The sequence below is a fragment of the Labrus bergylta genome, chromosome 16, assembly GCF_963930695.1.
Source record: "Labrus bergylta chromosome 16, fLabBer1.1, whole genome shotgun sequence".
Lineage (NCBI taxonomy): Eukaryota > Metazoa > Chordata > Actinopteri > Labriformes > Labridae > Labrus > Labrus bergylta.
The window spans coordinates 21763333-21777409 of NC_089210.1; the positions used below are offsets into that span (position 1 = coordinate 21763333).

A 14077-nucleotide genomic window follows, 5' to 3' on the forward strand; every position below is an offset into this window, starting at 1 on the left:
TTCTTCAGTGCTTTGTATTTTTTTGTCACGGCCTCAAGCTCCTCTTTGACATCTCAAACACAAAAAGTTAAACTTCAACCTCGGAAGAAAATGTCTTTGCACTTTGGTGTGCACTTTCTGTGTTAAAGCAACAATATTTCAGTTTGGTGCACTTTGGCACCCACAGAAGGTCCCTGAGTGCAACTGTCACCCATGTTACTCCTAACCCTTTCTAGACTCTGTGAATTTGCATAACCACACAGAGACGGCTAACTGGTTTCTATCTATACAGTAACTGAAGGCTTTTGTGTGAACTAGTCTCCAAACAGCCGTACACACTCTTCATGAGATGACCTTGGCCAACTGCCAAAGTTAAATACTGCAGAAAACAGGCGGTCGGGGCAGAGACGTCTTTCTCCCTGTTGAAAGTTATTCTGCTATTAAATCGACCTTTGACACTTCTGTTTAAAGGTGGAAAAGTCACATCTTGTTGCTTTAACTATGTTGTTCAAGAGCACACTCTAATCTGCATAATGTTCCTGTAACTTCCTCTCACCAGTTATCATCAGTGCTATAAAAATGACAGGATATATCCACATAAACTAGGATTACTTGTGCAATATTTCTTAGACCCAAATAAAAACAGTTTTGATTAGTTCTTCCAACTTCATAGTTTACATCTATCAAGCATTTAATCAGAATCAAACCACTTTGACATGCAAAGTTGTAATCGCTTCACTGGTGTTTTGTCTGTAAACAAATGTACTTGTTAACATTCACTTTACCTGGAACGGATTGATCATCTGTATTGAGTGATAAGTCCATTGACCTCAGAAGTGTTTCCATCAGTATCTTCTGGATGACCTCCTAAATAAGATTTAAAATATTTAACACTGTGTTAACCAGCACACTTTTGTTATGGATTTACTGGATGATACATTAACAGTTTAAATGTATGTTTTTTCTGGGCTGCTCAGAAAGCAGAAAAGTCTTAAATAGAAAAAAAGCTTTTGTGTGTTTGTTTTCATTTTTTATAAAAGTTGCTTGTTTGTAAAACCGCAGTCACAAAAACTATCTTGAGAATGATGTACATTCTATTTCAATGAAGAAAAGACTTGATGTGAATAATAATATAGAATCATACACAAAGATTGAGATGTGCAACACAACGTGTTTTACTATATAACAATCATATAAGGTATTGTATGTTAATTATGAACCATGACAAACCATTAGTTCTGCCAGATTTAACATCATCACAGTTTTAGCCTCCTTGAACATGTCGACCTTGGCACGAACATGCTGCTCAATGACGACCCTCATGGCATTCAAGGAGCCTTTGCCTTTACATTGCTGTGCATCTACAGTGAATCAGAAAATGGTTTTAAATGCACATTAATTACATGTATTTGATTAAGTGTCAGGTTTCATATGCCAAGATCTTCTTTCTTACCTTCATAGCACTTCTGCATGTTTTCCTCGATTGAAGTCGTCAGGCTGCTGTAGATTTCTTTCTTTCGCTCCCGGATGGTTTTGTTGAGTTTTGCCTTAATTTTTTCTTCCTACAACAGAAGATTAAAAACAAAAACATGTATATCTGCATTGCTAACATGTACCTTATTGATGGTGTTCTACATAAGAAATGAATATCAAAAATAAACGCAAAAAAAAAAAGATCTTTTATTTGGTTTCTTTCTTAAATGTTTTTTCTTCATTAAGTACGTTAATCACAAACGTGTTTCAATTGATTTTTTCACCTCGTTCTTGAGTCTCCTTCACTTAACAGCTTAAAACAAAAATGTTGGATAAGATGGTACCATCACCATCTCTTACCTCTGTCCTGAGAAATTCCAGTTGCAGCTGCACACCTTTGTACTTTTTGTACTTTTCAACCAGAGTCCCTGTGCCGAGTGAAAAGGAACTGATGGCCCCGTTGAATGGTTCACATTTTGATTCATTTCTGAAACATGTTAACAAGTAAATCTTTCATTGATCAAATATTGACAAAGTTAAATTTAGAAATGTCATTTAGATACTTGTATTCAATTATGTTAATTACTTTAAATAACCATTGCACACATTATTATATTATTATTATAATCGCCATTTGAAGAGGTATTATCTTTTCCTCATTTAGTACGTTCTTACGGGAAGGTCTTTCTAAATTCTTCATCAATGCTCTCCATCAGCTTTGAAGCTAATTTCTCATTGAGGTTGTATTGTTTCCCTTTTTTTGGTTTGTAGACACCATTGTTTGCAACAATGCTCTTCAATCTCCCGTATAAAGCTCTTCCTTTTATTCTTTTCTGAAACAAAAACAAACATTTCCATAAATGATTAACTTTTGAATATCAAGTGAAAAATCGATGGTTTGGATAAAGGAATAAAATATTCAAATACATACGGGATATAAGAAGGACTTCAAGTCACTTTCCCTTGAACTATTGGATTTTTCAACACCCTCCATGAGGCACTTGTTAAAAGCCCTATAGGACTTTATCATGGGCTCAAAGACTTTATCTAATGCACATTTCAAGTTTTCTTCAAGGTCTTTGCACACATTTGCTTTTACGCCAGCCTGAAACCAAATAGAAAACATTTAATGTTAAAACAATACAACTCTATACTGTATGTTAGGCATAAAATAATGTGTCAAAGTTTTTAAAAAATAGACGGATATCTGGCTCTAAACCACGTGTGAAGTTGCATCCAGATGTGATCCGATCTGGATTTAAAGTTATTTATGGTACAAGCAACAAATGACTCTTAAAGAAAGTAAAACTAAAATGTAAAATAAAGACCATACAAATATCATCACAGACTCAATACTTCAAAGACTATGTTTGGTGTGACATGGCATTGCATTTGTCTAATCACAGCCTATGTTGTCTTATTAAGCCACCATAGACTGTTCATCAGTGGCTTCTGCAGTTTTCTTCTTTCCTTTTATCTGGTTTCCCTCCATTTTGATTGCCCTGATTGTCTTCACCTGTGTTGTTAGTCTCACCTGTGTTTGATTACCCCTGTGTATTTAGTCTCAAAGTTCCTTTCCTCTTGTTGTCAGTTCATTGTCAGGTGTCTAACCTATCTATGTGTCTGTGCTTTGTGCAACCTGCCTTCGTCTCAGTTTTTCTCAATGTGATTTGTTTCGCCTTTTGTGGATTTTCTTTGGACATTTAATAAAGTAAGTTTTTATTCTTCCTTTTTGTTTTATTTATTTTTGTTAGACTGCTATTGGGTCCTCTATCTTTTTTGTTGGAATTTTAAGACTTGATGCATCCTTTCAGAATAAAAATTTCCACCATAGCCTAATTTAAATTGGTTTACAGATTGAATATCATAAATTCACAGCTTTATTCTTGTAAATGTACAACTCCAATCTCGATATTTTAGAAAAAAAAGAACTTTAACCAAGTCTACAATGTGCAATTTCTTTTCTCCTGTGTTGCTCTTTTAGTACCATCTGTTTTCACTTTGTGGAGTTTACACTCCTACAAGCTACAGTATGGTATTTGAGCTCTTAGCCTACGGTGAAAGTTGTGGTGTAAAGACCCTCGTCCCTTGAGTCGTGCTGCCCACCTGCTCTGCTCACTTGTTGACTTTAATTGTAGATTCTTTCTTCCAAACCAGCACTCCAAAAGCTGTATTTACTGAACTGTTTACCACCGTATGCTTTGAATGCACCATCATGACCTCATGATGGAGAAAATATGTGAAGTGGTGGTGCTATGTTCCTAACCACAGCTTACATTAATGAATGGCAGCAAATTTTTGAATGCGTCATGTCGCATGCTGTGTGTGATGTTGAGGGCAGCACTCACGGTACTGACGGTGCATGCCTCAATATTTTATACTGGGATATCTATCACATTGGTATATATGACGTGGTGAATTTTTTAGATGAAGTTTTCATGTAACCTTCAACACTTAAAGCCACACCCCTGGCAGGAAGTGACACTACATCCCTGTCCCTCACGGCTGCATATTAAGCAGCTATATCCCATTAGTTTGAAATAAGTGTGGTCCAATGTTTAAAAATCAGTGTGTAACTTTAAAATGGTCACTACTGAACACATAATCTCTTCAATTAAGTAAACTTTTTTGGGTTATATGTAAAATATTATATTTTTATGGGTGTAGAACTTTTCAAATATGATTTTGTTAGCCATGTGCTTGATAGCATTCTGTAGTTCTGCTGCTGCAGCAGAGGAGAGAGAAGTGGCGCTGGAGAAAATTGATGCAGACGTCAGCATGTTAGTTCAAATATTGTATATTCAGTTAAAAGGCCAATCAATCAGACTTATATTATTGCAGGTAAAAACTGGTGTTGAACCTAAAATTTATTTTCATTTAGATTAGTTTTGGATATTTTAGAAATCTTTTTTTGAGGAGTTTATATAGGGATAAGAAACATACACAATTTAAAAATATTTAGAGTGGTCCTAATACTGGATTTTAAGGTACCTTTTTGGCTCAGATTGTGATTATTGGCTGCCAAAACTAAACCTAACTGCAGTTAAAGTGTTATTTGATCTTACCACTTCTCCACAGCCGGCACCTTGAATAAGAGAAAGGATCCCATACGCTCCTGACACATACTTCAGTGTGACTGAGTGAAAGTCATTCAGTTCTTGCAGAAATTCCTGAAGTTTGGGGATTTCTATAAAAAAACCATACAATATAGAGCTTACATGATTACATCCAGAGAAACTTCTCACATGTAACAGATTTTCTTTTATTCACAAAGTTATGCATGGCCTTCACCTACCAGTTTCATCTGGTCCAAGCCTTTTCTCCTGAAGGAACTCTTTGGAGCTCACTGTGAACACTTTGAAACAGTCACCACTGAAATGTGTCTGCAAAAATAATGAATACGTTTAGGGTGGTATTGCATTGAAAAGATATCTTCATTTTAGATTTTCTGACATTTCAAAACTCACCTGAACCCCCTTTAGTTTCCCAAATTCTCTCTTCACTTCCTCCTTGGCCCGGATGTTCCTCTTAAATATGGCAGCACGAACGCCAGCTACTGAACTGTAAGAAGAGATCAGTATCAAGCTGAACCTCATACATTATCTGAAGCCTTGAAAATTCAATCTCCAACATCTTTAATATGACGTGGTTTTCTTTCCTCTCAGGATAAAAGTTTAAAAAATGACATATATGAACAAAGTACACATAGTTTAAATATATATAATAAATACATTGCAGTAGACCCTGATACTCGTTAGCGTCTTCCTCTATGGATAAAAATCACTTGCAGATCATCAGAGTCTTCGATATCATCAGACTTGGTGCAGATGAAGTGAATGTGCTGACACTGGCCACCATTTCCCATAAGGCTGCTGGCACTCTTCAGAATCTCCCATGGTTCTTTCTCTGATGCTGCTCTGTTAATGTCCGTCACGATCCACACAGTGGAACAGCTTTGAACCACCTACAAGGATGAAATCCAAGTTGATCGTGAATATCAGTCAATATCAAAGAAAGGTTATGCAATGTATTTCAATGGAGTCAATATCAGTGCTTTGTAATAAAATAATGTTAAACTTAAAACAATATAAACAAAGTGATGCATTTAAATGATTTACCCCTTTCCACATTTTATCTCTGCCCTTGTTGCGGTCCCCATTTCCAGGTAGATCCACAAGTGTGACATTCTGGAGAAGGTCATTATTTGGCACCCTGATTGTCACACACTTCACCAGGGGCCAAAACCATTTCTTTATGCTTTTAGCCATTCCATACTTTGATCTGCTTCTTGTGTATTTGACAAGTTCTGCAGACAACTTTTTAGCCTGACAAAAGAAAAATAAGATTAAGGATTTACAGTTACACAGACCATCTATGAAGGTAACATGACAGGACTTTGCTGTTAAGGGAACATTTGATATAGAGCTGCAGACATTGAGGATCAAGTCCATTCTCTCTTTAAATCCATTTTTAGGTACTGAATTTACCATAACATTTTCTAAACTACCCCAAAATTAAACCAAACTTGAACGACCAGGAAGTATGTAAATTGCAGACATCACTTTATGTCTGAGATGGAAATGTTATACATTTCAAAACAAGATAGCTTTCTGTTAAGTAATTTTTGGATATGTACTTGTATACCTGAATTAAAATTGTCAGACTTAAAATCTTTTACAAAAAAGGTGAAATGCTGGCTGAAAGCAAACCAGAGCTGTACCCACTTTTAAATTGTATCTTAAACTGGTTTATAGCATTTTGTATTGTCATATAGTGCATGTATTTTAATGTATCCTCATATAGTGTTATGGGGTTTTATGTTATCGAATGTTGTACATTTTTACTCTGTTTGTTTACCCAAAGGCCCAATTAGGGACACATGTTGGAAATTAGCAATATACTCTTTATGTAGCACATCAGTTTCATGTATTGAAACTGTTAAATTGCATTGACCCCATTACATGTATAAATTCAAATTCAAATATGAATGATACTGTAGATTTATTCTCTTTCTTACTGATTCACAGGTCAAGGTTTTCTTCCTAGAAACAATAAATTCTGGGATTTCTCTGAAATGTTTGTCGTTCATGAGATGTTCCACAGAAGGGTTTTTTTCCCATTCTTCTCCATACAGCGCTGACAGCATTTCAACAGCGTCATTGTAATCATCGACATCTTCCTCTTTGCAGTCTTCATCATTCAGGATGAATGTTAACAAGTACCACAACTCCTGCTTCAATTCCTAAAAAAGAAAATAATCATCCTTTAACTAATCGAACGAATCAAATACTGTAAATGGATGAAGCAATGCATTCAACATCTTTTTAAAGACTAGGGATTAAAGGATACATTATGTTCATCTTATTTTACCTCTTTTGTGATGAATTCAATCTCTGCCTCATAGTTCTGGTTCTGCTTGTTAGCCTCCACCTTAATGATGACTGTTGTACAAGCACTGACACTTCCTGAGGGCAAGAGATCCTTCTCTCCGACGACAGCATTTATCAAAGAGCTTTTTCCAGCCCCTGTTCTTCCAAAGACACCAACCAGCTCCCTCTTTTCTGTCTCCAAATCACAGATTTTTTCCCTGTTATACAACAGTTCAAATCCGTTAATTCATATGAAAGATATTACAATAAAGGTGTCAAGTGTTAAGCTTTAATCCTTCTCATTAAATCCTTTTATTATTCATTAAATCATAACGGAGTACCATATACATTTACTATTTACTAATCCTATTCACACACATTCACAGAAGTTGATGCAGGGGTTTAGTTTCTTGCCCAAGGATGCTTCGACATACAACTGCAGGAGCTAGAAAACAATACTATGACCTTGTTAAGAGACGACCAACACTACCTACAAAATGAGTCAAGTCAATAGTGAATCTTTTTTTTCATTTGTGAAAGGCACACGTCATTGTAAAATACAGATATGAGAATAGTCAGAACAGGAGAATATAAAAAGCACAATCCATTCAGTTGTTAAAGGATAGACTGTAGCTCTAGAAGATGCAATAAATAATAATATAATAATAACTTTATTTATATACCATGAAATACCTTGTTCTGGGCTTGTAAGAATCCGAAATGGAACAACGATTCAAAATGTTACAAAAAATGCAATAAAACCCTAAATTGTAATAACTGGTTGATAATGTGACAAGATGCTGGGCCCAAAACGTCATAAGTTATTACATGAAGCAGGAAAAATAATTTTCTCCTAATAGTGTAATCATTTTATTACATCATAGAGTGAGTCAATAATTTATGGATTAAAGAGCATATTGCTTCAATGTAGAGTTTAGTACACAAATGCCCCCCACCCCCCATATATTAATTGGTGTGTGTATATATAAATACTCGGACAACTCCACCGCCCAGGTATTGTGTCATTCTGTGGGAAACACTGAGATATATAAACTAATGGTTCAAACTTTTAAAACAGACCCATTCAGCAGTTAAAGTCCAGTGAATGAGCTGAAATTGAACAAAGGTAAGAGGTAAACTCACCAGAGCTTAAAGAAAAAGTATAGGTGAACAAATATGTCAAGATTGTGTAAATGTCAGAGTTCTCCAAAAGGCTTTTTTTCAGGGAACAAATGGTCTCACAACTTGCAGCTTTTCAGCAGAAATGGAAGTATATATATATATATATATATATATATATATATAATATACTATTTTCTTATATTATTTATTAGACCACCTGTCATAAAAACGAAAAAACTAATATTTTACAAATCTTTCAAAAACTTGTTGAAAACCAATAATGATATTGTTTATTTGTCAAATAAATTGAAACAACTAAATAGTCCTTTATAACATATAATAACCACAAAACCTCAAATTTAGTATGGCCTCCTTTGACCTTGATAACTGCTTGTCTCTTTTGATATTGAGTTCCAAATAGCTTCTAGCTATTCCCACAAACTTGCTTTAGATGAAACTTTTGTGCGATCAATCTTTGAATCTACTAAATCCAAAATTTGTTCAATCGGATTCATATCCTGACTTTGACCTAGACAGTCCATCAGTTCCACTACTCCAGATCCCCTTTTCTTTGTCAAATAGTCTCTGCACAGCTTTGACGTAGGCTTGGGGTCATTGTCTTGTTGGTATATGAACCATCCTGATTGCCTGGACCTGTTTTATTTCTTTTTGTCAAAAATCAAATAGTCACAAATCTCTTTTGGACCCATAAGCAAATATGAAATATCTTTTTTCTTACCCTAGAAAAGCATTGAGCTTTGTTTTTTCTCCGTGTAGTATTTTGTCATGAACACATGCCATGATGTTTCTCACTTCAGACAGCATGACTTTTTCTGTTGGAGAAAAGAAAAGACAAAGAAACAAGTGTATTAATTAGGTATTAATTAGGTACCATGTTAAACAAAATCCTTTCTCTTAAATGTCAATTAAGAATAATTTAGAGTGTCATCAAAGCAGCAACCGCAGGTGTTGAAAAAATAAGCCATTATAGTGAAAAAAAACAGCAGTAAACATGTGTACTGCATGGTACAAAGAATTATTTGGCATCCATAGAAAAGCCCCAACACTGTGCCTGACCACACCTTGTTTATAGACTAACATGCCCATGTTAGTCTTGTTATTCAGGTTTGTGTGTGTACATTTGTTAGTCAAACAGTGTGAGTGCTGGGCATGAAAATACAAACTTCATTTGGCAGAAACTACTATAGACACTTGTGCTGCCCTGTGAGCTGCTCAGGCCAAATGAGAGGCCCGAAGTTTAAGTCCATGGTTAATTTATGAAGTAATGGAAGCATTGATATCGTCTCTATGGCATGTTGCTAAGAGACACCTAAGGTTTAATATGAAGTCATGACACATACATGCTGGTGAATGATTTGTTCTGTTGGTTGTAATAGTTCTCAGCGTAACATAAATACCTGAATATGTGGAGTCCCGTCGTCGTTTCTTAGTTGGTGATAGACATCCGCTGGACTCCCCCTGAGGCTCAGACTTTCTTTTTCCTTATTTTTCATTAAAAATCAAAAACAGCTTTTTGCCTCTTACAATATTAAAACATACAAATAGATGATTTGTCAGAACAAGACATTATTACTACAAAAACAGATCACCATAAATCATACATAAGATACTTTAGACCTTACCTTTATCTCTTGTGTTACTGTTGGCCAAAACCTAAAGATGAAATATGCATTTGACTCATTGAAACAGATATCATCCAAGCTATGATGAGTGTGACTAAACCTCTGGAAGTGGAGTCAACCATTGATTCAGTCAAATATGATGGTGATTTTTCTCAGGACACATCAGTAATTCTATTGCACATTGATGATTAAAAGAGGTACAAGTATAATAACAGTATCCCTGGAAAATGTATTTTATCCTTACCTGAGCAGAATCAGCAGTTTCTTCATGTTCCTGTTGACAACGTCAAGAAAATAATCACTCTCAGAACAAAGCCATGGAACATTTTAGCAGACATTTAAAATAATTATGGCCTGACTGTAATATATACACAACACTAAATGAAAGAAAATGCACTGCACTCAAAGGACAAGAAAATTAATTAATGACCTGATTTGTTGCATTTTTCTCCCCCTAATGTCAAAGGGAAAAGATGAATTTTTAGAGATTCCAGTAAATACTATTTTAGTCATTCTTTCATCATACAATTACTAATAATTGATAGTCATTCTACACGTAAGAATGTATTAAACCTAAGACATTGAGGAGTATTACCTTCAGAGACTTGAGTCTCTTCTTGAATTTTGCCCTTGGTCCAACTTTCGTGATCAAGTCTTTGATGTCATCTTTATCGAGAAGGTAAAAACTTTCCTCATCAATACCTTGAACTGTTGTTAGGAAAACAATTCAGAATAATCTTTGTCAAGCAAAACCAAACATTGTTTAAAATGATGAAATTATGTCAAGTTGGCATTGTAGAGCCATATTACAGCACCTTTTCTGTTTCTATTAGCATATGATTGAATGTTTCAGTATTGGTAGGAAATTGCCTGTGACAAACAAAAAGAATGGTAATACTTCACCTTGAAAATGTCCTATCCAATCGCTGAGACCCCATTCAGTTAATTTTGTTTTAACAAAATCATCCATGATGGGAAACAGCAACTGTAAGGTAATCACATAATAATATTGAAATCTATTGTAACAACTTCACATATTGCAGAAGTTTTTATGAATTAAATGTAATTAGACAAAGATAAGGAGTTATGAACAGATAATAGCAGGTGCAAGGAAAGGACCCCAGCAAGTATTTGGGAAATATCAGTCAGGTCAAAGCTTCCACCCATAGATTATATCACCATTTTAATGCATCAGAGGTTGCCGCTTGCTTCCACCTCAAATAACCATTTTGACTTACAATCCCTGACTCATTAACAAAATGCACATTTGTATTTGTAGTGCTATCATCTGTAAATCAGTGACTAATGCAGGCATTATTCTGATTCATCACTTCTTAGATCAAAGTCACAACAGCTCTAAAGCTCCGTTTCCACCAAACGTTTTCCATGAAGCCTATCTACTACTTTTTCAAAAGCACCTCATGGTGACGTCTTAAATGGCACAACAAAACATCCCTCCATAGTTGTTTCAGTTGTAAAAGTGCTGAAAATTAACTCTTTTTCTCTGGAAATTTACTCAAGTTTAACAACCAAGCTTATTTGCATACAATCTATACCTTTACATTATGGAGGAGATGTCGTGTAATAAGTCAATAAAAAACGATTTACCTATTTAAAATAGATAACCAGAAGCTCTTACTGAAACTGATTATGAAGGACCTTTTTAAGTTATACAGAAACATATAGTACAATACAAAATAAAATCAAAGATAATAAGTTCAATCAAACAGAGTTCGTAAAACCAGTTACATCTCTGTTTCTTTCTTATCTTATGTAACACTGCTTTACTTACAATTCCTTTGGAGTCCTTTGTTGACAATGATGAAAGCTAAAATGGGAAAAGTCAAAAATCTCCACAGATGGCTGTATCAAAACTCCCAGCTGATTAAGTTAAAAAAACAAAAAAAAACAATCTCAAGCAGTCATTAAACCTCCACCACCTCAGTCTTGGTAAAAACACTAGAGGTTACGTGACCTGATACTTAAATCATGACTAATGTTCCTCTTCCTGTAAATGGAAGCGATGTTTCATTCAAGGTACTTTAAGTTCACAAGCCCTCTGTGTCTGCTCCGCCTTCATGCCATCGGCACTTTCACTTTCTATTTTTCACAATTACATGCTAAAAGTTGATCAAACATTTTTTAATCAACTCATAATCATCTTTTCATTTCTCATTTTAGAAATAATTAAACACGGAACCCACACTCAGATGTGTTGTCCCTGATGTCAAAATCCCAGTCAGACTCACTTTAATATCCGTTTCTATAATATTGATGTTATTCTAGTCTTTCAATGATACAACTTCCCTATCTAAACAAAACTCTCTGTTCCTAGTTGTCTCTCTTACTCTCTCCATTAAATAAACAGTTCTACAGGCCTGGAGCACTTCGGTTAAAGGCTGAACTGGTGTCTGGTATTTTAAAAACCTGATGTAATTTAAAATCTTGTTTTTTTCTGGACATTATACAATAATTTTCATTGTTTTATGTTTAATGTAAATTATTTTTGATTGATGTCTTTTATGGCTGCAGCATGGTTGAAGAGCCCAACACAAATTTTTCTATCGGTGAGACAAAGTTTACCGATAGATAAAGTTAATCTTGATTTTTATTTTGACCTCCAAAAACCGGATAAACCTGTAAACTTGGTGACTCAGGTCTAAAGTTTTTTGTTCTGGAATGCTCTTATAATTATAATATGCTCTTATATTATATTCACGTGTCCTCAGTTGATCTTTAAATGTCACTCATAAACAGGTTCTATGTGAGCGTCTTTAATTGCTGTAATAGACTTCTGTGCTGTTAATGACCACACCTTTATGTCCACAAAGGCAGAGCATCAGTTTCTGCCTCACTTGATGTGTGGTAAGACAGGCTACACAACTACTGTGTTGGGGTTATTGAAGATCTCACACGCGGGCACCAATTATGTTGGGGTTATGATGTGGTAAATGTGGCCATTAAATTAATAATTCTGATTCATTCATTTTGAACGTAAATTAACAAAAGTATTCATCTGAATTAATAATGGAGCACTCCCTTGGAATCAGGGAATTATAAACAAATAATCCAATTAAATGCTCCACCAGCTATTTCCTGACTGCGCGCCAAAACTCTTCAAAAACGTGCCGTAAAAGCAGGGAAGATTATGGATGTCCTTGGATGCAGCAATGCCAGGACATGAGAGACGGACGTGTCCTCGGATTTAGGAAGTCAGTCACATGAAACGAGGACCAATGGGAGACCACAGCTTGTATAGCACGGGACTCCCTGTGCTACACCTAGGTGTGAGGTGCTCCAGGGAAATGCTGGGAATCTGTTTGTTTGCAGGGCCTTTGTTCATTATCCTTCCAAAGTACTAAGATCAGGCTCCTGTATGGAGCTACAGGCCTGAGTCTGTCCAGCACATGGCTGGTCCCATCAATTGTATAGAACAAAGAATGTCATCATAAGCTAAAGCAAAGGGTAATAGCCATTCTGATTTGCATAGAAAATGATTCATCAATCAATGGAAAAAATTGTAATACTTCACATTTGTGTGTGAGTGCTAATATATTCCTTGTTCTAGGTATCAACAGCAGTTTACTAACTATAGTACACACCCAAAAGTCAAACTCATGCTATAAGAGTGCTACAACAAAACTTAAGGCATATAATGTGAGCTACCTTCTACACGCAGGGTGTTTTACTGCTGTAGGTTTGTGTGTGAGCTGACTTTAACCTTTGTTTCACTGATTCAATTCATAGGGGACACCACTTTGCACTGCATGAGTGAAATGTTTGTCACAAAGAACATAAAAGAGAAAGTTTTGAGATCTGCAGGCGTAGGAAACAGCCGGGCTATGACAAACACATCGCTACCCGACCCCTTACCCCCTGGGACTGATGGCACAACTAACAGACAAAAGTCAGCGAACACACACAAATCAATTGTTCACGTGCTGTGTCATGACAAAATCCTGACATCAAAGCAGCAACCGCAGGTGTTGAAAAAATAAGCCATTATAGTGAAAAAAAACAGCAGTAAACATGTGTACTGCATGGTACAAAGAATTATTTGGCATCCATAGAAAAGCCCCAACACTGTGCCTGACCACACCTTGTTTATAGACAAAAAGACTGTGGCTTCAATTTTTTTTTTTTATTTGAAGCCACAGTCAAATTAAACAACGTTTTGTGCGAAACCAACAGTGAGAACAACAGACAAACATAGCTATAGCCTCAGCAGTTACTTTACCAATACTGTCTGTCAATCAAAAGAAAATTATCCATAAAAGGATAGCTGTTACATTCAGCGCCCCCTACAGGCCCACTGCTTCTGCTGTGATGACTAGATATGCAGCAGATTTTCCGTTTTGTTTTGTTTTCTGGGTTTGTGTTGTTAAGTTGGGTTTTTAATGGAAATCATTTGGGCAGTTGCAGCACTTTTTTTTTTTTTCTTTTCTTTTTTTTTTTTACCAAATTCACAATAAAGACAATAAGGCAACAACA

At 35.5% G+C, this 14077-nt stretch overlaps 1 protein-coding gene and 1 long non-coding RNA gene across 2 annotated transcripts; both read right to left on the minus strand.

Annotated features, from left to right (window-relative positions):
* Positions 1 to 1537, minus strand: LOC136183108 (uncharacterized). The gene is made up of 3 exons (XR_010668920.1): positions 1433 to 1537; positions 1210 to 1340; positions 1 to 846 (listed from the first exon to the last, which is right to left on the minus strand). It is a non-coding gene; the product is annotated as an uncharacterized lncRNA (long non-coding RNA).
* A 221-nt stretch (positions 1538 to 1758) lies between these two features.
* Positions 1759 to 9490, minus strand: LOC136183048 (nuclear GTPase SLIP-GC-like). Its single transcript, XM_065964812.1, has 12 exons — positions 9362 to 9490; positions 8683 to 8776; positions 6823 to 7039; positions 6470 to 6694; positions 5571 to 5777; positions 5241 to 5416; positions 4920 to 5013; positions 4748 to 4835; positions 4518 to 4639; positions 2384 to 2557; positions 2128 to 2285; positions 1759 to 1939 (listed from the first exon to the last, which is right to left on the minus strand). The coding sequence occupies exons 2-12, from the start codon at positions 8766 to 8768 to the stop codon at positions 1759 to 1761; spliced, it is 1728 nt and encodes a 575-aa protein (XP_065820884.1). The 5' UTR covers positions 8769 to 8776; positions 9362 to 9490.
* Positions 9491 to 14077: the final 4587 nt, after the last annotated feature.